The sequence below is a fragment of the Vombatus ursinus genome, unplaced genomic scaffold, assembly GCF_900497805.2.
Source record: "Vombatus ursinus unplaced genomic scaffold, bare-nosed wombat genome assembly UNPS02014820.1, whole genome shotgun sequence".
In the NCBI taxonomy this organism is placed as follows: domain Eukaryota; kingdom Metazoa; phylum Chordata; class Mammalia; order Diprotodontia; family Vombatidae; genus Vombatus; species Vombatus ursinus.
Window position 1 is genome coordinate 14,201,130 of NW_020954598.1, and position 21,773 is coordinate 14,222,902.

General features: G+C 36.2%; 1 protein-coding gene across 3 annotated transcripts in view; it reads right to left on the minus strand.

Moving 5' to 3' along the window:
- Positions 1-2,755: 2,755 nt before the first annotated feature.
- Positions 2,756-21,773, minus strand: part of CUNH7orf57 (chromosome unknown C7orf57 homolog) — a 29,301-nt gene continuing 10,283 nt past the window's right edge. For all 3 annotated transcript variants that reach the window (XM_027836932.1, XM_027836935.1, XM_027836933.1), the window contains 5 exons: positions 19,473-19,581; positions 18,578-18,734; positions 12,404-12,501; positions 6,777-6,976; positions 2,756-3,244 (listed from right to left, as the gene is read on the minus strand). In XM_027836932.1, coding sequence (XP_027692733.1) covers positions 3,198-3,244; positions 6,777-6,976; positions 12,404-12,501; positions 18,578-18,734; positions 19,473-19,581 — 611 coding nt within the window. In that variant the 3' untranslated portion in view covers positions 2,756-3,197. The remainder of the gene's footprint in view (positions 3,245-6,776; positions 6,977-12,403; positions 12,502-18,577; positions 18,735-19,472; positions 19,582-21,773) is intronic.

A 21,773-nucleotide genomic window follows, 5' to 3' on the forward strand; every position in this document is an offset into this window, starting at 1 on the left:
TCATGACATTACTCTTTCCTGATTTACTTTCTACCTGTCTGATCACTCCTCAGTCTCCTTTAAAGGCTCATATCACACACACACATACAATTTAGATATCTTTATTCCCAGATCACCAGTTGCTTATTGAACATTTCAAACTGGATGTCTGGGAGCCATCTTTAAACTCAACATATCTAAAACTGAACTCACTGTCATTCTCCCTACACCCTCCCTCTTCCAAACTTCCTATGACTCTTGAAGGTACCATTATCTTTTAAGTTTAATTTGGCATTATCTGTTCTTCCTCATGCTACATACCCACTCGATCACCAATCTTGCCATTTCTATCCTTCATAACATCTCTCATATCCAACCTCTTCTCTCCAGTCACACCTTAGTGCAGGCCCTCATCACTTCTTAAATAGATTACTGCAACACCTTCCTAATTGGTCTCCCCACCTCAAATCTCTCATCAGTCCAGTCCATCCAACATATTGCTGCCAAAGTAACTTTCCTTAAGAGCCAATCTGACTATGCCAATATCCTACGTGATTAATTCCAGGCTTCCCATTGTCTCTAGGATCAAATATAAACTCCTGTTTAGCTTTTAAAGGCTTTCAGAAGCTGGACCCAAACTATCTTTCCAGCATCATTAGACATTATTCCCACTCCAACACTGCAATCCAGCCAAACTATCCTTCTCTCTATTCCTCATTCATGATACACCATCTTCCATCTTGATGCCTTTGCACTGGCCGTCCCCCTGCCTAAAATGCAATCTCTTATCTTCATATAAAAGAATCCCTCTATTCCTTTAAGATGCAGCTCTGGCACCATCTTCTACATTACGCCTTCCCTCCTAAACTACCTTGTGTGTAATATGGGTGTGTGTGTGTGTGTGTGTGTATAAAATGTATTTATTCACTTTATATATCTGCTATATATTTACATATGTATTTGCCGCCTCCCCTAGTAGTATGCAGACTGATTACGAGTAGGGAATATTTCATTCTTTATACTTGTATCCCTAGTACCTAGCAAAGTTCCTGGAACCAAAGTAGGAGCTTAATAAATACTTGATTGATTAACTTAGTTTTCAAGTCAACAAGCATTTATTAAGTACTTACTATGTGCTGGGCACCACAATAAGAGCTGGAAACACAAAGGCAAAAATAGTCACTGCCTACAAGGAGCTCACATTTTAATGAGGGAGACAACATGCAAATAAATAAACAAAATAGAATGTTATGTAAATATAATGTTCAAGTTAGGCTCTAAAGAAGAGATGGAAGACTATGAGTGTGGAATATTAAATATATTTTCAGACTCTGCTGATATGTAGGTAAGCTTTTTTTGCGCTATAAAAGATTTTTCCCTCCTTTTTGTTCTTTGTTGGAAGGCATGATTCTGTGGAAAGGAGAGAGAGGAAGGGATATGTCTGTCAATAAATAAGAACATTTTATCAATAATAATTATTTTTTAAAAATTCATGTTCCTGGCTTTTCTTGGGATACTGGCTTCTCTCAGGTTCACTGTGGTGAAGATATCTGTGATTATGCAAGAAATGAACAAATTCTGACTGGTTATATGAACCTACAAAGATCTTTTAGTTTGTCATCTGAGGACCAGCTTTGCTAAGTTCAGCAAGACTTATCATCCACCAGACTGATCACAACAACTGATACAGTTGACTAAGACATGGAGCAGATGACAGGATCATAGATTTAGAACTTAGATCATAGAATTTAGAAGGGGCCTTAGAAATAATCTAGTTCAACTCACTAATTTTACAAATGAGGAAGCTGAGACCTAAAGAGGTAAAGTACTTGGGCAATCGGGCAGAATCCTTTGACTCTAAATCTAGCCTTCTTTCATAACAGCATACTGTCCCTGTGATCTAGGTTGATGGAAGAAGTAACCACATCAGTAAATCAGGGATTTTTTTAAATCATGAAAAATCTAAGTCTTTTAAGAAATAAAAGACCATATTAATTCTGATATAAAAGTTTTTGGTCATTCATTTTTATCCCCATTCCTATTACCTCTAAATTCAGGTAGTAGAAACAAATGTTCTCATTACAATTCTCACTTATTTCACTTATATTCTCCTGAAGAATACTTCAATTTTTATGTCTCCCACAATATTATCAATTCAAATTGTCAAATGTTCATGGCTCAAATAAATGCTTCATTTAAGTAATTAATTTTGAAGATTTAATTTTAAATGAGCAAGTGCATGATAAGTTAATTTCACAGAAAAACTATAACATTTGAAAATCTAGAGTTTCTAAAATTCTTAATATAGAAAACCAGAAATTCATTTGTGAATCAAATTCAAATTATATCAGTACATCCTAATATAAGTTTACTTAAAATGAAATTCATAATGCAAAATTCATAGTGAGGAATAACACTGTGATTATTGTGAGATTTTTTTTTTCTAGCAAGACTTGTCAATTATATCACCAATATTAAAATGAAACAATTTTGCTTAAAGTAATCAACATTCTGGTACTAAATACTTTATATTCTACATTTTCGATTATATAGAAAAGATATTAACAAAACTTTTTAACTTAAGTGAACATTATAATATTCTTATATTAAATGTTGAATAACTTTCAAAGCAGATACAATTAACAAAACTTTACTTAACATGAACCAATAGCATAATATTCTAGTATTAAATATATTAGACAGTCTGAATATATAACTTTCAAAAGACATATAAAATTGTTTCTAAGAGGAATTAAAGTACCAAGTAGAACTTGTATATCATCTTATACTTGTTTTATTAAGATCGTTTTACTTTCAATACTATAACTTATAGGCTATTAGAGTCTCAACAGTCTATTTCAGCAGAAATGCCACCAAATAGTAGTTCGAGCAATAGCTGATATGTCCTATTGTATTATTCAGGGGAAAAAATAATTGGTATCAATGATGTGGGGAAATCACCAGTTCAGCAGAAAAAGAGGTAACAAAAAGGTCCTAGTTTAATTTCTTGACCTTTATGTTACCATCCAGAAAAATGAAACAAAGTAAGAAAAATACATGATCTATACTGCAGGAATGTAAAATTGCACTGCAAGATAGATAATCTCTTAAAAATCTAGTTCAATATAAGGCAATAATAAAAGTTTTATAAATATAGTTGCTCACAGTATCATTACATTTTGCATTTTAAAAAATATCTAAAATATTAGCTATAGATTTCATTTGAGTTCCTTTGGTGTTTCTCCAGACTCAGATAATGATGTATCTGCAATGAAAGAAATGAAAAGATGTAAATATATGTTAATCAATTAAAAGTACAATTACAGCATAGCATCCATTTTCTTAAAAGTAAAATGAGGTAAAGTAACAGTTCTATTACTATTATGTTTAACTACATGTTTATAAATACTGCCTAAAATTTGCACAAAATTAGAGTACTCTTAGCCAAGAAAGCAAAATTCACCCACTCTAACCCTAATTATGTGTGCTGTGGTATATTTTTGGAATCCTGCCTATCAATATCAATATGACATGATATGATGAACATTCATTAAGCATTTACGATGTGCTAGGCTTGCTGCTAAGCATTGGGGATACAAATAAGGTAAAGAAAGATAATCACTGACCTCAAGGAGCTTACAATGGAATAAAAGAAGACAATACACAAAAAGAAGATAAAAAGGGATGGGGGGGCCTCCCGAGGGTAAGGGGTGCCATGATGATGTTGGAGTCAAAACCAAGCAGAATAACTGGCAGCAAATGAAGAGAAAGATGGGATTTTGAATCCTCCACAACGGGAGGCTATGGGAGGAGTTTTTTGTTCCATCCTGCATGCTTCCAATCAAAGGGGCAGAAGCACCTCAGGGTACTAATGAGGGTTTGAGTTCCAAAGCTCAAGCAATTTTCATGATGATGAGTGAAATCCGTGCCCAGTCAAAGTTCAAAGAACTATTTAGGGCTGTTCAAAATCAAAAGCAGTAACAATACACCTCGAAAAGAGGCATAGAATAAACAATGCAAGTTTAAGTTTCTCTCCAATTTGAGTTAAACAGAACCTGATCAGATAGGACCTAGTTTTCCTGCCTCAGGTTCTTCTAGTCAGAGTTCTCAAAGCTTGTACATTTCAGAAATGTTATTGAGTCCACTGTTTTGTGGGTTTTTCTTGCTTGGTTTACTCATGCAATTTGATATTTCTATTACTACAGCCCCTATTCAAAGTATAGTAATACCTTAGTTTTCTGAGACCAGTCTTATGGCAACCCCAACCAATTAGAATGATTCCAAATCAAGAAAGAAGGGGAAGAAAGTGGCAGAGAAAGAACCTTTCCAATGTGATTAGCAATGATAAGGATAAAAAAGATAAATAATAAAACCAATGGGCTGTAATTTGGTGGCTCACTGGGACATGGAAACTAGAGGCTTTCTGTGATCAGTAAGGAAGAATTCTAGCATCCCACAGCAAAATGAAGTTCAAATAAAAGGATAGTCAGCCTCAGGAAAAGTGGCAAGATAGATAATGGCCAGATTCTCCAGCAGATAGGTACATCAGATTCTGACAACAGGATCCAGGTGGAGGTAAATGTAAGTGATAGGAAACCAGGCAAATATAGCAGCCACAGCAGGAACCTGGCAAGGGGACTCAGAATCTACGGGCAGGGTCCTCATGGAAACTGAGGGAGGGAGAGAAACTCTAGAATACAGTACTGGAGAGCAAGAAATAGTGAACTAGGTAAGGGGCAGGTTGAAACAAACAATGCAAGAATATAGTTACTGGAACTGAAGTACAAAATAAAACCAGAACCAGTGGCAAGGCTGATTTGATGCTGAGACACAATGCTGATCCTTGTGACTACTGCTAATGATTGCTGTTCACTAGTATCTCGACCTGTCTTCTAAAAGAGATCCACTAAAAACGGGATTCCTAATATTCTTCGATAACATCTTCAGTCTTGTAGCTTTTACTGGATAATTGGCCCGGCAAATAGAGACTATGTTTAGCATCAAAACATCTCAAATGGCTCTACCAAAATACCTTGTTTCTCTACAAGTCCTAGAAAACATAAATGAGGTCACAGAGTGAGTTAATGCTAGAGAGGAATAGGCTCATGTTCTACTCAGTTCCCACTTACAAAAATATACGTACTTCAAAATTACAAGCAGAATTCTAACTAAACCAATTACTGCTTTCAAAAGAATAAACATATCTTTTAGTTGCAGAGGGACTGCGTGATAAGCCTATGTTCATTCTGATACTTGATTAATACGGTTAAGACGTAGAGCAGCAGTAATTTCACAGGTTACAGGATAGTGAGTTCTCTCCAAAGGACTAAGTCACTAAGTCTTCCTAAGAGTTAACCACAATCTTGGTTTGTGCAATTTGGTTGGGATGGGTGAAATGCTAAGGTTCACTGTTCTTTTTCTTCCTCTTGAAAACAGATATGTAGATGGTATTAGCCAGAACACCTGGTTTTCAAGGTTGATCTTGTGATAGGTTCTTTCTGCTGCTCTAAACAACTCCTCTCTTTTCCTGGCTTTTCTTCCTTTTCTGGAATCTACTGGGACCCTTTCATACACTAGTATCTTCCATTTCCAATGCAAGTGATATCTCCTTACTCACTACACCAAAAGTGGGGATGAGATAGGAATAGGTATTTTTTATGTTGCTTACTTTGTGCCAGACACTGTGCTAAGTGTTTTGCTTTGGTTTTTTTTTTTTGGTGAGGCAATCCAGGTTAAATGATATGCCCAGGGTCACACAGCTAGTAAATGTTAAGAGTCTGAGGCTGGATTTGAACTCAGGTCCTCCTGACTCCAAGGCTCTATTCACTGCACCACCTAGCTGCCCCTGCTAAGTGTTTTTGTACAAATGGTATCTCATCTGATCCTTACAAAAATCCTATGAGAGAGGTGCTATTATTGTCTCCATCTGACAGCTGAGGAACCTGAGGCAAACAGAGGTGAATTGACTTGCCCAGGATCATACAGCTAAGTAAGCATCTGAGGTCAGATTTAAGCTCAGGTCTTCTCGACTCAGGATCCAATGCTCTATTCACTGTGTTACCAGCTACCTCCAAAGGTGGGAGGACCAAGCAGGCATGCCTACACCTCCCTATAAAATACCTCAATATCCTGGAGCTGCCCTGACGCATGAAGCAACGATGGGATATGAGTTTGGTACAACAATGTGAGAAGTCCTAAGGGGCAGCTTCTTGTAGGAACATTGTCCCCCTTCCTGCCCTTTGCTCCCAAGAAAACCTCCAAATTCTAGCTGAATCTTTGTCCCCTGGTGACTGTCACTGTAACCTGTACCCTCTCCAGATTCTGGTTGTATCCCTTTGGCATCTCCAGTTAAGAAAATAGCCTCATTGGTTAAATAAAGCAAATAAAGCCCTATAGTTGTGTATTACCAGCCAATGTGCTTTGATCAAATGACATAATATTTTGAAGTGCTTAGGACAGCGACTGCATAGTCTACACTATATTTAATTTTGCTGTAAAGTCCCAGCAAGGGACAATCTTAATAGTTTTGGATAGCTAATCTGGTACATTTTCCAGCTCAAACAAAAGAAAATATAAAGCCACTTACTTATGCCTTTAGCAATCTATATCATGTTTTCCAATTTAAAAAGAATGTGCATATTTGATACTAAATTTGACCTACAACCTCAGAAACTTAGCAGCATTTTTCAAAAGTGATGCTCAAATTGCCTTCCATAACAAAATATGAAAGTTCCACAAAGCCACCTACAATATTAACCAAAGACTTCAGAGATATCATACAGCATAAAATACTCAACCTTGGGGTTTCTCAGCACTTTCTGGAACCTCTGAATCTTGATGCAATGGAGTAGTCACAGATAACGCAGATGCCTCTGAAATTTTAGATGTTGGTGGAGATTTTTTTCCTGTATCTCCACGATGCTGTAACCACTCATCCTTATAACCATTGCTAATTAGTTTGGTGAAGTTCGTTGGTTCATTGTTTTTGTGACCCGGCCTCAAAAAAAGGAAGAAAAAGACAAATCTAAGTATAAATGTCAAATTAAAAAGGAAATATTAACATAAAGCTTTCTTCTTTGAACATAAAATGGAACTGGTTTAGATTATGTTATAATAAAATTATGAAGACACTGAAAAACTATACTAGCTTGTACGTCTACTGATTCTATTACTCTAGTAATAATACTAGATTTGGTATGACTACAGGTGATCTACATACAGGAGTTTCACACTCCACCTAGCTAACTTTCTCTTGTACCATTTGCCAATGTATTGGTTCTTCCCAGTATAACTGGGCCTGGTGCTGGTGAGAACTGCTATATCAGGAAGTCTAGCAACTGACTTGGTCAGAGAATCCCTTCCTCAAAGGATGGAGTGGTGAATGGACAAAGACTTTGATAAGGAAGCACCCTTCCATAAACGGCTAACACCTCTAGATGATCTGCCATAAACTATTAATTGCCGCAAAATCAAACGTAAGATATCAGCAAAGTGTGAGGCAAGCACAAGACAGTGTTTGGGGGCCTCTGTACTTCTCTTGACCATGTGAAAATACATCAGAAAGGAACAGAAGTCTGTACCATATATGTTCTGTTGCAGGCAGGTTGTTTTGCTTTCACTACGATACCAGAAGAATGCTGGCATTATAAAGATTGGTCTTTGTTTCAGGAAGAAGTTTGGGGTCACTAAAAGGAGATTTGCAATTTTCCCTAGGTAAGCCAGCCCTCTCTTCCTATCCTGAATTGTCATGTTTTATATATTCGTCTCTCTTTTTTTTTTTTCAGCAAGGCAATGGGTTGAAGTGACTTTCCCAAGGTTACACAGCTAGTAAGTGTCAAGTATCTGAGGCCATATTTGAACTCAGGTCCTCCAGAATCCAGAACAGGCCAGTGTTCTATTCACTGCGCCATCCAGCCGCTCCTTATATTAGTCTCTTTAACTCAATTTAGTTCTCCTAGAGGGTAGGGACTGTCTATCCTCCACAGTGCCAAGCACAAAGCTGGACACATAACTGGCCCTCAGTATTATTTGAATGACGGCTCTGAAGGCTGAGGAATGGAAGCGATTCTGTCTCATCAAAAAGAAACCCAGGTGCCTGCTCAGGTTCCAGGTGGAACAGCTAGGGAATCTGTTTTTCTCCATGACGTCAGAAAAAAATGTGGTGAATTCTGTTACTTATTAGCTCCTCGGGTAAAACTTTTATAAAGAAGGAAGATGTAGTTACTGGTTAAAACATTTTCAACCTTGTTTCTCGAGATCCTACTCCTCCATTACCACAAATCATTTCAAGCTGGCTTAGCTTGAAATGAAAGCCCTATGATGTATATCCACCAAGGAAATGTATTCCTTCCCAGTCAAGTAGGTTGATATTTCCAAGTAAATGTTTTGGATTATTTCCATTTAAAATTTGTTATTTCATCAGTGGGTAGAAATTCCCTTTACTTATAAAGATCAGTAACCTTTCTGTAACTTATATAGTCTTAGTGAATTGACTGAGGCCCTGAGGTGAAGTGACTTGCCTACAATCACAGGGCCAGACTCTGTCATAGATAAAAGTGGAACGAAAATCCACCAGACTCCAAGTCTGGACCTCTATTCATTATGCCCTGCTGCTTCCTGGCAAACAGGAAGCATATTAATTTTAAAAAGTAAGCTGAAGAGCATAACATAAAAACAACAAAAATATGCCACCATGGGTCACATTAAACTTCTAGTCCTATACCCTTCCTCTAATGACAAAGCTACTAAGGATTGAGGGAAAGGCAAGATTGTTCCCCATGATAGCAACCTCAAAAAGTTTGTGTGTTTTTGTGTGTATATATTTATACGCACATGTCCACACATATGTGTATGTATACATGTGCATATTATATATACATGTACACATATGTGTATATATTATGGCAATGTGTATATTACTGTGTGTATGTGGCTATACACATATACTATATAAATGTTACTCATATCTGTGTACTCTAAACTTCCTAATATAGCTCATTTGGTAACTCAAATGGATCTATGATTTCATTGAAATGCATGTTCCCTCAAGTGGTCAGGTCACAAAACATTCCTAAAGTTACAGATAAATAAAAGGATGGTTCACAGGCTTCTACACGGAAAGACAAAGGATTTGGCAGAAGTGATTTTATCATGCATCCAAAGTCAACAAGGCATCATATTAAAAATATTAATCATTGAATAGCACATTATTGACTTCCTATCACCACAAAATCTTTTATGAGAATAGTCTCCACATGCATTGAAGACATCATCCTTGATGAAGGTATGAGAAGAGAAAAGGAGGGCCACTGCAAGACACAATCTTGAGAAGACTGCACCTTTCTAGTTACATCATAACCACAAGGTATATAGAACACAAAATCCCACTCAGCTTATTGGTTGTTGAGAATTTATTTCCAACTTTAAGGCTTTCCTCCAACAAGGTATCTCTCATGCATGAAGTAAAATCATGAGACTCCTTGAAAAAATCTAAGGCTATAACTTTTATGATCTTCTGATTATTAATATCAAGTGAAAAATTAAATATGGTGAAATATGATTGCCAAAATTATTTGACACTATTGAAGATGTCCAATGTAGGGTTCATATGAAAGAGGAATTCCCTATAATTAATGAGGTTCTTAATATGTCCCTATTTGTAGAAACTGTACTGATTGTACTGAATTGTAGAAATTGTACTGAAATATGTATCAAGCCTGGGAACACTGCAGAGCCTTACTCACTCAAAAGAGTTTGACTACTTTTTCCACACAGGGGAAAACAGGTGGATGAAGAATGCCAATTAACCAGATTATGACATGCAGAATAGAATGGAGGCGGTCCATTAATACATATATGTTGGGTAGACACTAAATGCATAATAAAATAGGTCCAGATCTGAAGAGGAGAATGAAACCAGGCTGGATTCCTTTAAGGAAGCTGCACGGTGCTTTTAGTGATACCAAGCTTCTCCATAAAAGCAAAGTCTATCTTTTTAACATCAACATTCCTCTGGTATTGCTGTGTGAATTAGAGTCATAAACTATTAGTCTCTGAAGAATTAAAGTTGTGAACAACCAAAGAGCAATGCAGAGGTAAAAAGTGGGCATGAATAGGCCACAACAAGAGCTGCCAAGAAGAAGCTGAGTACACAAGATCCCTGGCGAAATCTAAGATGAGAAAAATGGGTGGGTTGGTTAGACGAGTGAGTGAGAGGTAACTGACGAACAGCTACGCACCCCACGGGATGCTATACATCAAGCAACTGAGAGGAAGATTCACAGGACACTGTGTAGATCTCATCTGAAGTAGGCATAAGAGAACACGGACACGCCAAGTTGAACAGATTCCGAAGGTATGGCCAGTCTGAGATATGTGTTACTGCCATGAGGGCCCAAAGATCACAAAGCCATCAAAGTAGGTAAGCTGGGGATATTTCTCTTTATCATCACCCATATGCCACCTATTCCCTCGTCACATAATTCATAAAAATGGTTAAATAAGCATTGATTCCTAGGTTAAGTCATTCTCTTTCCAGAAACTTGAGTTTAACTCAATTTTAACTTGAGCTTCCCTTTGTCTCCAATCTTGAAGCCAATTCTCACCTATATGAAAACATTTCAGCAATCCACGGTAATGTAAGTATGGATATTTTAGGGTTTATTATTATTATTATTATTTTGTTTTTAGGCAATTGCAGTTAAGTGACTTGCCCAAGGTCACATAGCTAGTTAAGTGTCAAGTGTTTGGTCTGAGGCCACATTTGAACTCAGGTCCTCCTGACTTCAGGGCTGGTGCTCTATCCACTTCACCACCTAGCTGCCCCTGAATTTTTTTTAAATAACTTTTTGGTATTGGAATTTGTCAATGGTCTTTTGAAAGTCTAAACAAATTAGGTCACAGACTTTCAGAATTGGAATGGATCTCAGAAGTCATTTAGTCCTCAGGACCCCCAACAAATGGTCCCTTGAAAACTTCCAGTGACAGGGAACTCAACTACCTTACAAAGCAACCCTTTACAGTTTCGGTTAGTTCTAATTGGTAGGAAGGTTTTATTGCTATCAAATTGAAATTGGCTTGTCTGCAATGTCAATTCAAAGCAATTAAACATTTACTAAGCACCTTTTATGTACAAGGCATTTTCTCAATGCTAAGAATACAAAGACAAAAAATTCTACTCTAGCCCTACCCTCTGGACTTAACCAAAACTAGTCTAATCCCTCTTTCACATGGCAAAGGCTTTAAAAATTTAAAGACAGCTATCACTTAATCCCTTCAATTGTTTCTTCTCCAGACTAAACATAACTAGTTCCTTCTAGAAATCCTTGTATGGCACAGTGGTCCCTTCACCATCCTGCTTGATCTCTTCTGAACACATTTCAGTTTGTCTGTGTCCCTGCTAAAATGTGGTGCCCATGACTCCACATAGACCTGGACACTCTCCTTCTATTACTACAACCTGAGATCACTATTCATTTTCTGACTATATCTTAACTTGACTCTTACTCTCCTGGCATTACATTAATTAACATTCCTCCCACAATCTTTTCTTTACATCCATATCTCCCATTCCCTGGTCCTTAAGTAGCTGATTTTCAGGACACACATATAAGACTTCACATTTATCCCTATTAAATTTCATCTTATAGCCTTCAAAGAACTCAAATAGACTGGTAATACATTACCTTCCCTTTATAGAAATCATGTTTTCTTTCCCTAATAAGTTATTTTTATTAATGTGTTTAATAGTTCCATAATTATTTAAAAATAAAATTATATAAAATATTGCCATAAAAGAAAGTGAATACGAGGAAAAGGGATAGTGTACAGATTCCAAATAGCAACTAGGAGCAATCTGAATCAGATCTGGTGAGAACCACTGGATCTGTCTGTCATTGGATAACAATTAGGTCGTCTAGAAAAGTACAAGATAAATTGAAGATAAAATAGTCCTTAAATAGCTTATACTGTAGTCACATTCTAGAGCACATATCTACAAAACACTTAAAGCGACAGACTACAAGTTTAAACACTGCAAACAAAGTACATGAGCGTGGAAGAGATTCATTATACAAGCAGACAGTGTGGTTGGACTAATGACAAAAAAATTCCAGAAAATACATTTTCAGCCAGGTTTTGAAAGTAAAAGATGTATAGAAATGAATAGCAATCAACCAACAAGCATTTAAGTGCTAATAATTCTATGCCAGGCACTGTTCAAGGAGAGTGGCAAGCATATCACCTGGAAACGATGGCACATAAAAATCGAGAAAGCAAAAAAATCCAATGTCAAGAGACATGGTAAGAACAGTGTTGTTGAGAAGCAATTAATAATAGCTCTGTTTCATTACAAGCAAATGGCTAAGGATAGACTCAAGACTCAAAAGTTTATTCAAAGAAAATTAACATTGCTCTAATGACTTACATAGGAGGAAACGAAAATCTATTCCTTGCATTATCTTTGGAACCAGCAACAGATCCTGCCCTGCTTGCATACCTTGAGTTAATTGCTGGCAGTTTCACCTGTGTTAAGAAAAACACACAGAACACTAATTTAGTAAAGACATTCAGAAACCACATAATAACAGTAAAAAGATTGAAATCTGTCTTGTTTGTGATACAATACCTGTAACACTACTGGTGGTCACAATTACATACTATAAGAGTATTCTTTGACAATAAAATCTCTTTAAAGCAAATCCCAAGGTACACCTCCAAAAGGGCAAATTCTGAATTAGAAGATATCAAGATACTATACTTTTAGTTCATTTTAACCTGTAGAAGGACACAACACACCTCAGGCCATTTCAAATGAAGAATTTATGAATGGTCACGAAAGGCAATGATGTACAATTTGTCTCTCTAGTGCTCTAATTAATAAAGTGGATCAAAAAGACTGGTTTACCAAAGATTGTTTTGTCTATCCATATTAGGAATGAGAAAGTTCTGTAGCTATTTTTGGACCAAGTAATGTGTACGGATAGAACAGGATAGCCAAAGGTATAAAAGAATCAGAAGGAAAAGAAAAAGAGATTTAAAAAATAATCAGAACTCCTCTATGAGAGGGGAAAAAAAAGAAGATATATTATTGAGTTGTAGGATGCACCAAGAATTAGTTGCCCAGCTAGCTCATTTTGCTGACAGGGGATAAGACTTGTTATTCATTTAAGTGATAATTAGTAACATCAATACTATTGGTCACACAACCCAATCTATGCTTAATTAGAATAACTCAGGGTACTTTTTCAGTGAGTCATCCTTATTAATGAATAACAAGCATTTTAGATGCTAAACATAGAACACATATACGAATACCATCAGAGCAACTGGTTTTGTATAAATAAGGTTATATTCAATATCTTTAGACTTTAGCATTGTGCTTTGCACATAGTAAATACTCAATAAATGCTTTTTCATTCATCCCGGATGTTGCATACTAAAACTTTTTTAACAGTGTAGACAGAATTTTGTTGTCCAAGATAAAAGAATAAATACCTTCATCAGTCCATCTAAGAACTATGTTGTACTTACAGTATTTTTATTATAACTATATTTGTACAGTGTTATTGGACATCAAATATTTGTACAATATTGAAATTTGACGTTTTTCCAAAATGTTGCTTTTTTTGTGAAAGGTGAAAATGAATGGAAGAAAAGGATAAGTAAACCTTCATCAACAGCTCCCTTTTCTATCTACTGATCTTGCTGGCTATTCCAATTTCAGTCACTGATTTCCCCAGGCCTGGTAACATCTCATCAGAGAGAAGCCTGGTCCTGCTTTTTGGCTTAAAGAGTCTTCTTCTCCCTAGTTGCTGTGACTCAATATCCAGAGGAGTCAAATGTGCTACTACCAGTCCTTCAACTGCAGACTGCGCTCAGTTATAGCAGGGCGATTTTGTGGGGGCTGGTGTAGCTCTAGTCAGAGAGGAAAAAGGAAAGGGGAATTCCAGGTGGGAAAGAAGGGGAATTTATGTGTATGCCATAGGCCCAGAGTAGTTGTTCTTAAAGGTAAGTGGGTAGTAGTCAAGAGCAATCTATATCTTCTTTCTTCTATATGCTGTTCATTTTCTTTCTATGTCCCTAGTCTGTATCCAGTCTCCCCATTATAATGGGCAATGCCATTAAATTACTATAAAACCAATGTACCATTAGGAATTGCCCCACATATTTAGTCAAATTGCCAAATCTCATTATTCTCATTAATATTTCCCCAAATAAAAGCTGTCAAAAGAGTTGTGGAAAGAATAGGCACACTAGGCAGAAACTAGGCATAGAATAACATTTTACATCATATACCAAGAGAAGGTCAAAATGGGTACATGATTTAGACATAAAGGGTCAAACTATAAGCAAATTAGGAGAGCAAGGAATAGTTTACCTGTCAGATCTATGGAGAAGGGAAGAATTTATGGCCAAACAAGAGATAGAGAACATTATGAAATGCAAAATGGATAATTTTGATTACATTAAATTAAAAAGTTTTGCACAAAGACAATGCAACCAAGATTAGGAGGGAAACAGAAAGCTAGCAAACAATTTTTATAGCCAGTGTCTCTGATAAAGGCCTCATTTCTAAAATATATAGAGAACTGAGTCAAATCTATAATACAAGTCATTCCCCAATTGATAAATGGTCAAAGGATATGAAAAGGCATTTTCAGAAGAAGAAATTAAAGCTAACTATAGTCACATGAAAAAATGCTCTAAATCACTATTGATTAGAGAAATGCAAAACAAAACAACGCTGAGGTACCACATCAACCTATCAGATTGGCTAACATGACAAAACAGGAAAATGATAAATGTTGGAGAAGATGTGGAAAAACTGGAACGCTAATGCATCACTGGTGGAGCTGTGAACTGATCAAACCATTCTGGAGAGCAATATGGAACTATGTCCAAAGTACTATAAAACTGTGCACACCCTTTGATCCAGCAACACCACTACTAAGTATGTATCCCAAAGAGATCATAAAAATGGGGAAAAAACCCACATGTATAAAAATATTTATAGCAGCTCTTTTTGTGGTGGCAAAGATTTGGAAATTAAGGGGATGCCTATCAATTGCGGAATGTCTGAACAAAATGTGGTATATAAATATAATGGAATAATACTGTTGTTCCATAAGAAATGGTGAGCAGGTGCATTTTGGAAAAACCTGGAAAGACTTGCACGAACTGATGCTGAGTGAAGTGAGCATAACCAGGAGAACACTGTACACAGTAACAGCAACATTATGCAATGACCTACTTTGTTAGACTTAGCTTTTCTGAGCAATACAATGATCTAAGACAATTCCAAAAGACTCATGATGGTAAATGTTATCCACATCCAGAGAAAGAACTATGGAGTCTGAATGCAGATTGAAGCATACTTTTTTTCTCTTTCTTGAGGTTTTTCCCTTTGTTCTGATTCTTCTTTCACAACATGACTAACGTGGAAATATGTTTAATAAGATTGTACATGTATAGCCTATATGAGATTACATGTTATCTTGGGGAGGGGGGAAAATTTAGAACTCAGAATCTTATAAAAGTGAATGCTGGAAACTAAACATAAATAAATAATTTTTTAAATAAGCACACTAATGTAATGTTGTTTTTGGGGGCTAGGCAATGGGGTTAAGTGACTTGCCCAAGGTCACACAGCTACAAAGTGTCAAGCGTCTAAAGTCACATTTGAACTCAGGTCCTCCTGACTCCAGGGCCAGTGCTCTATCCACTGAGCCACCTAACTGCCCCTATGTATTGTTGTTACAGAGAGGAATTGATCCAACCATTCTGAAAAGCAATTTAGAATTATGAAAAGAGAATTAATAAAATATCCATACTCTCTGATCCAAAGATTCCACGGGTAGGCATATAGGTCATGGGCATGGAGGTAAATGACTAAAAGAAATACCTCATATACACAAAAATATTTATAGCCACACTTTTTGTGGTAGCAAAAAACTGGAAACAAAGAAGATGCCCATCATTTGGAGCACGACTAAGTAAATTGTGGTACGTGAATGCAATGGAGTATAACTGCGTTTTTAAGAATTGATGACTAGATAGGAGCAAGAATTGTTTCCAAATAAGCAGAAAGAGGAAAACAAATTACACGACTATATTAATGTAAATGGAAAGTACAATAAAAGAACTGAAACTGAATACTCTGAAGTTATATTGGACACTCAGGGTCCCAAAGAAGAGATATGATACCTCCCTATGGTTCTTTGTAGAAGGGACTACAGGTGTGAAATACTTACATAACATTAGATTTTTTTTGATGAACTGGTTTTCCTGAATTTTTTCTTTCCTTTTTATAATTTTTTTTTCCCTAAAATTATAAGAAACAGCCTTCTGGATGAGTATAGAGGAGGAATTCTATGGGAAAATGTAGGTGATATAAAAACAAAATATCAACAACATTTTAAAAATGTATTAAAACATTCTCTCCAAATTTCCTTCTTTATTTTTTTTAACCATTGCCATATTCCAGACACTAGACATATCAACTAGATTACTATAGCCACCTATTTTCTGGCCTCTTGACTCCTAGTACAATCTGTGTTTACTAGATTCTAAAAACTATTCCAAGTTTTTTTTAATTTCATAATTTTTATATGCCAACCTTGCCAACTCTTTCCTTTTAAAGATTTTCCAATTTCCTAAGTAAAAGAAATAAGATCCCTATTGCTGTTAAAAGTCTTATATTAGACTCACCTTATTACAGAACTTCCTCTTTTCCCCTTGCCTAATCATCTGGTTCCCTTGAGGCACATCTCAGTACTTTACTATAATCCTACCCTTGTCACAAAGACTCCTTCCATGATTTTCTTCCCGCCTGAAATATTCATCTAGTACCAAATAATCAAATTCTTACCCTTCAACCACTTGAGAAATTCTTCAAATAACAGTTTTTCATAAAGCTTTCACTAATTAGAAAAGAAATAGAGACTTCCCACAGTTCTAAGCCCCTAATTTCCTTATCATTCACTACTCTAAGGACACTCATCTCACGTATAATGTACATTTATTTCTATACATTTATTAAATCTCTATATTTATATATATCTCTATACATTTATTAAATGCTCATTAATTGTTGTACCTTCAATGTCTTTGATTCTGTTTCCTATTTACAATTTTAAGTTGCTCTATATGAGCCAGAGCCTATGTCTTTTTCTACTTACCTTTTTATTACACCTAGAACCAAAATATAAGATAGGCACATCATAAATGCATCTGATGCTGTTGCTAATAATTATAATTGTCTTTACAATTTCTCTAATGATGATATCATCATCATATATCCATGCTCAGTCCAATAGAACTGTCCAGTTCTTTGTCAATTCAGCATACTGTGACAACATGATGTAAGCGTTAGGAAATTTAGGTTATAATTCTAGTTACTAACTTTTCGAGTGATTATCTCCTATGGAAGGTCAGTCATTCCCGTCTGAATTAAATTTCATTATTTGTCAACTGGGGAGAGTATCATCTTCATTCTATTTTCCATCATATTTTATGTGCTGAATGGAAAAGATGGATTTTCTATATAAACCACCTTCCACTGAAGACCTCCTTTAATGTCTCATCATGGCAAGGAAGGGAATCTTGGTTCTTGAGAACCATGCCAGCAGGCCTAAACTGTGGAAGATTCTAATAGCTGGAAGGGCTTTGAGGTATACAGTCCCAGTGACAGAATGAAACCCACAAATTCTACTAGTTAAAAATGGACTTGTATTAATAAGTTTTTCCTGCAAAATACTCAAGAGAGTTAAGCCTCAGTTACATCTTAGCTTAAATTAATTTAATGGGGCTTTTAATTAATGGGCAAATGAAAGGCAAAATTTTGGACCTAAGGGCTGCCTTATTCTCCAGTTATCCTGTTATCAACAGGACTTACATCTTTAGGAACTAACCTTTGTGAATGATGAAGATCTATTACATTAACAGCTGGAAGAGAAACTTTTTTTTCCCTTTTTATCATTTTTTTTGTGCTAAATAGATAAATACAAACATTATATCACTTTGTCCTCCCTAGATCAACTTTTGGTTAGTTGAAAGTATTATAAAAGTAGATGCATTTTGGGTGGAGCAAAGGAAGTTACCTGCCTGGAGAAAGCAAAAGAAATTTTAAAGAGGCACATGATTATGAGTTTGAAATTCACCAAAATATTTAAACTTTAGTAAAATACACAATCCACATTCCAGTAGAAAGTGAAATTCTTCTTCTTTTTTTTTTTTTTAGTGAGGCAGTTGGGGTTAAGTGACTTGCCTAGGGTCACACAGCTAGTAAGTATCAAGTGTTTGGTCTGAGGCCAGATTTGAACTCAGGTCCTCCTGACTTCAGGGCCGGTGCTCTATCCACTCCACCACCTAGCTGCCCCGAAAGTGAAATTCTTGCAGGCGCAGAGGGACTACCTTCTTTCTGGGCCCTGCATATCCAGTATGGAGCACAGTTGGTAGCACATGGTGGATACTTCTATATGTTTGTTGAATTAATACAGAATATTAAAAAATTAAATAACATTGAAGTGACATTTGAAGCTCCTAATATAGTTTCTGAAGCGCACAGGAACAACGAACTCCCAGCTCGCGATGGAGTCACCTTTTTTTTCTCCTTTTCATGCTCCTCAGCTTCCCTCTGCCAAACTGTTTTCATATCAAAATCAAAAGGCCCCCTTTTGGATTCATAGTTACCATTGGCCTGATCAGGGTTAAACTCTTCATAAACCATATACTCTGGCATGGAAGATACATGTATTCTGCAGAGAGAAGAAAGGATTTAATAATTTCAAATAAAAGTTCAAAAATGCTATTTTCTCTCTATGAATGTCTCCCCTCTTATCCTATTCTCCTTTCCTGCCTCCAGCACTTGAAGTCCACTCTCCCCTTCCTTGTCTTGTGCAAATGTGTGGACTATGTTCTTTCCATCACCTAGCTTTTGGATATGGGATGAGCCTCCAGGAGATAAAACAAAGTGTGCCACTTGAAGGAAAACTGATAGATGAAAATTAGAAGTACCTTAGGCAGGAGGGACTTGGTGCGTGGGTAGAATGTTCAGGAAACCAAAAGGATTTGGCAAATAACATGTATAAATAAATGACCTATATCAAGTTTGAGAATATCTTGGATTTACACAATACCCTTTTCACTAAGGCAGCCAGATAACTTTAATATAGGCTATCATTTATTTCAAGAAATGTAAGATAGGTAAAGGCGTCATTCTACACAGAGAATATGAAGCACTGAATTAATACCTCTTCAGTGGCAGAATGCTAGAACACACGGAAGCTCCTGAACTCCAGGGCTGTATTTGATCAGTTCTGATGCATCTCAGCAATAACTTCTTCCGTACAAAATGTTTCAGAATCATATTTAATTTGATAGTCATGGTGAATGCATTGGCTTATTTTGCCTTTGAATTAAAATGGGGTTAAAGAAAACTTTTTCCTCCCTCATATGGGTAAGCAAAAATTTAAGATGAATTCAAGCACACTTACTCTTTCTGTTCAGCAGTTGGTGGTTTACTGTGATGAGTATACCATTCAGGCATAGAATATGCAACAGGAGATCCTTTTCTTGAACCAGAGGCATAATGTTTCAATAAATCTTAAGTTAAAGATTAAGATATGATTTAAGTTTCTTCATTGCCAAGGGGCAGTTATTATAAACATATATGGCTACCTACCAGGTATGGCTGTAACCATTGAAAACTAAACTGAAATTAATGGTTGTTCTTTTACTGCTGTTTATCATTAAAATGTTCTGTAGATAACACTGACACCTACTATGTTACTGAAGACATAAGACCTTGGATAGGCAAAGGTCAAATTTTAGAGATAAAATTCATCTGTTTTTCTAAAATACACCTGTAGTCTTTTAACAATTGTTACCAAATAGGCTATTACTTGATTTCCAACATAAACATATAGCTAGTTTCCAAAATATTTATACAAAAAGCAGACTGAGTTACTATAATTTTCTTCTCTTGATACTTACATTCAGAACCGATTGTTCTAAGATCTTAACTGGATAATTACATTTTAAGTAAACAAAAATATATCAGAGTTCATTAAAACTGGTCAGCTTTTAAAACTTACTTACCTATTTTACCTAAACAAAGGCCACTCCCCTACTGAATAAACTCCAGTTGTTCTTTATCACCTCTTGGATCAAACAAGACCACAGATTCAGAGCTGGAGGGGACTTTAGAGTCCAGCCCCTTATTTTGCAGATGAGGAAATTTAAGTGAAGAGGGTTGTGATTTGCCCAAGGTTACACAGCCAAGATAAATGTCTAGGGAAAAATCTGAAACCACTCTGTTTGGCATTGAAAAGCCTCACTCTAACCTATGTTTCCACAATCATTATATATTTCCTGCCCCATTGCTCAGCAAAATACTCTACGGTTCAACCAAATGGGCCTCCTGGCTGTTCCTCTGCGTAATGTCCATTTCTTACTAACCTTTGCAAGGGCTGCCCCTCAAGCCTAGAATGCACTTGCTCTTAGTTTTGCTTCCGAGAATTCCTAGTTCCTTTCAAAACAGCTCAAGTACTACTCCCTATATAAAGCCTTTCCTGAACCTCCAGTTGCTATTCTCTACAACCAAATTATCATAAATTTCTTTTGCATATTTGTGGGTACGTGGCTGCCTCAGGAGAGTATAAGTTCTTTGAGGGCAGGAAGGGCTTCATTTTTGCCGTTATATCACCAGCAAGTGGAACAGTGGCAGGCACATAGCAGGTAGGCAATAAGTTCTTATTGACTGACCAACAAGGCCTGAAGGTAATTGCTTCACAACTAAACACAGCATTTGGGAGTGGTGTTCAGAATTTTGCTGAATCAAAGCAAATTTCCTAACAGCAAAAATAAGTGATACTATTCTGGACTGAATACAAATAAACAAAGATGTACGTTTAGGAAGGCAAAGAGAAAACTTCAAAGTTGTATACTGTTCTCTGTAAGGTGAAGAGTGAATTAAAAGTGATTAGAGGCTATCTGTAATTTTCAGTGAAGCGTAAACACTAAGTACTACATGTAATTAATGATGAAGCAACTTCAAGATAACCTTTAGCATTTATACAGTGCTTTACAGTTATCCCATTTGATCCTTTATAAAAAAAAATGTAAGGTATGTGCTATTATTATCCCCATTTTATAGATGAGGAAGCTGAGGCAGATAAATATTAAGTGACTTGCCCAGGTCACACAGCTGATATAATATCTGAGGTAGAATGTGGATTTAGCGTTTCCTTCCTGACAAGAGGGCCAACACTGTATCCAATATGCCACCTAGGGGCCAGTTCCAAGAAATCTCAAAAAAGTTCATGTCTTTTAACCACATCATGTTCAGAGCCAAATCTGAAAAAGTTAAATCAAAAGCTGGGATGATTTAAAAGAAAACCTGGTGAAAACCTTTATACAAGAAACTGAAAGTAGTTAATAGCAGAATTTATTTCAAAGAATTTAGTAAATATCAGGCCATTTAAAGTTGGTGAGAAAGTAGAGGTTCAAACTACTTTACATGTAATTAATTTTCCTTGAAAACTTCTCACAAAATAATCCCTGAATGAAAATGCAATGAAATAAAAAATAATAACATAATGCTACCCAAAACAGATTTCAGAAACTTTCCTCTAGCCCTGTGAGTCACAATGTCTAGTTATAAAACAGTATGATGATCTTTAGTCTTTGGCTAAACCAAGCACATTTAGGTTTCATGGTTGTTATATTCATCCCTGAAATAGCACCCAATAGCTGGTATCTTGCCTAATTACCAGCACATATAGTCCAAAAAAACT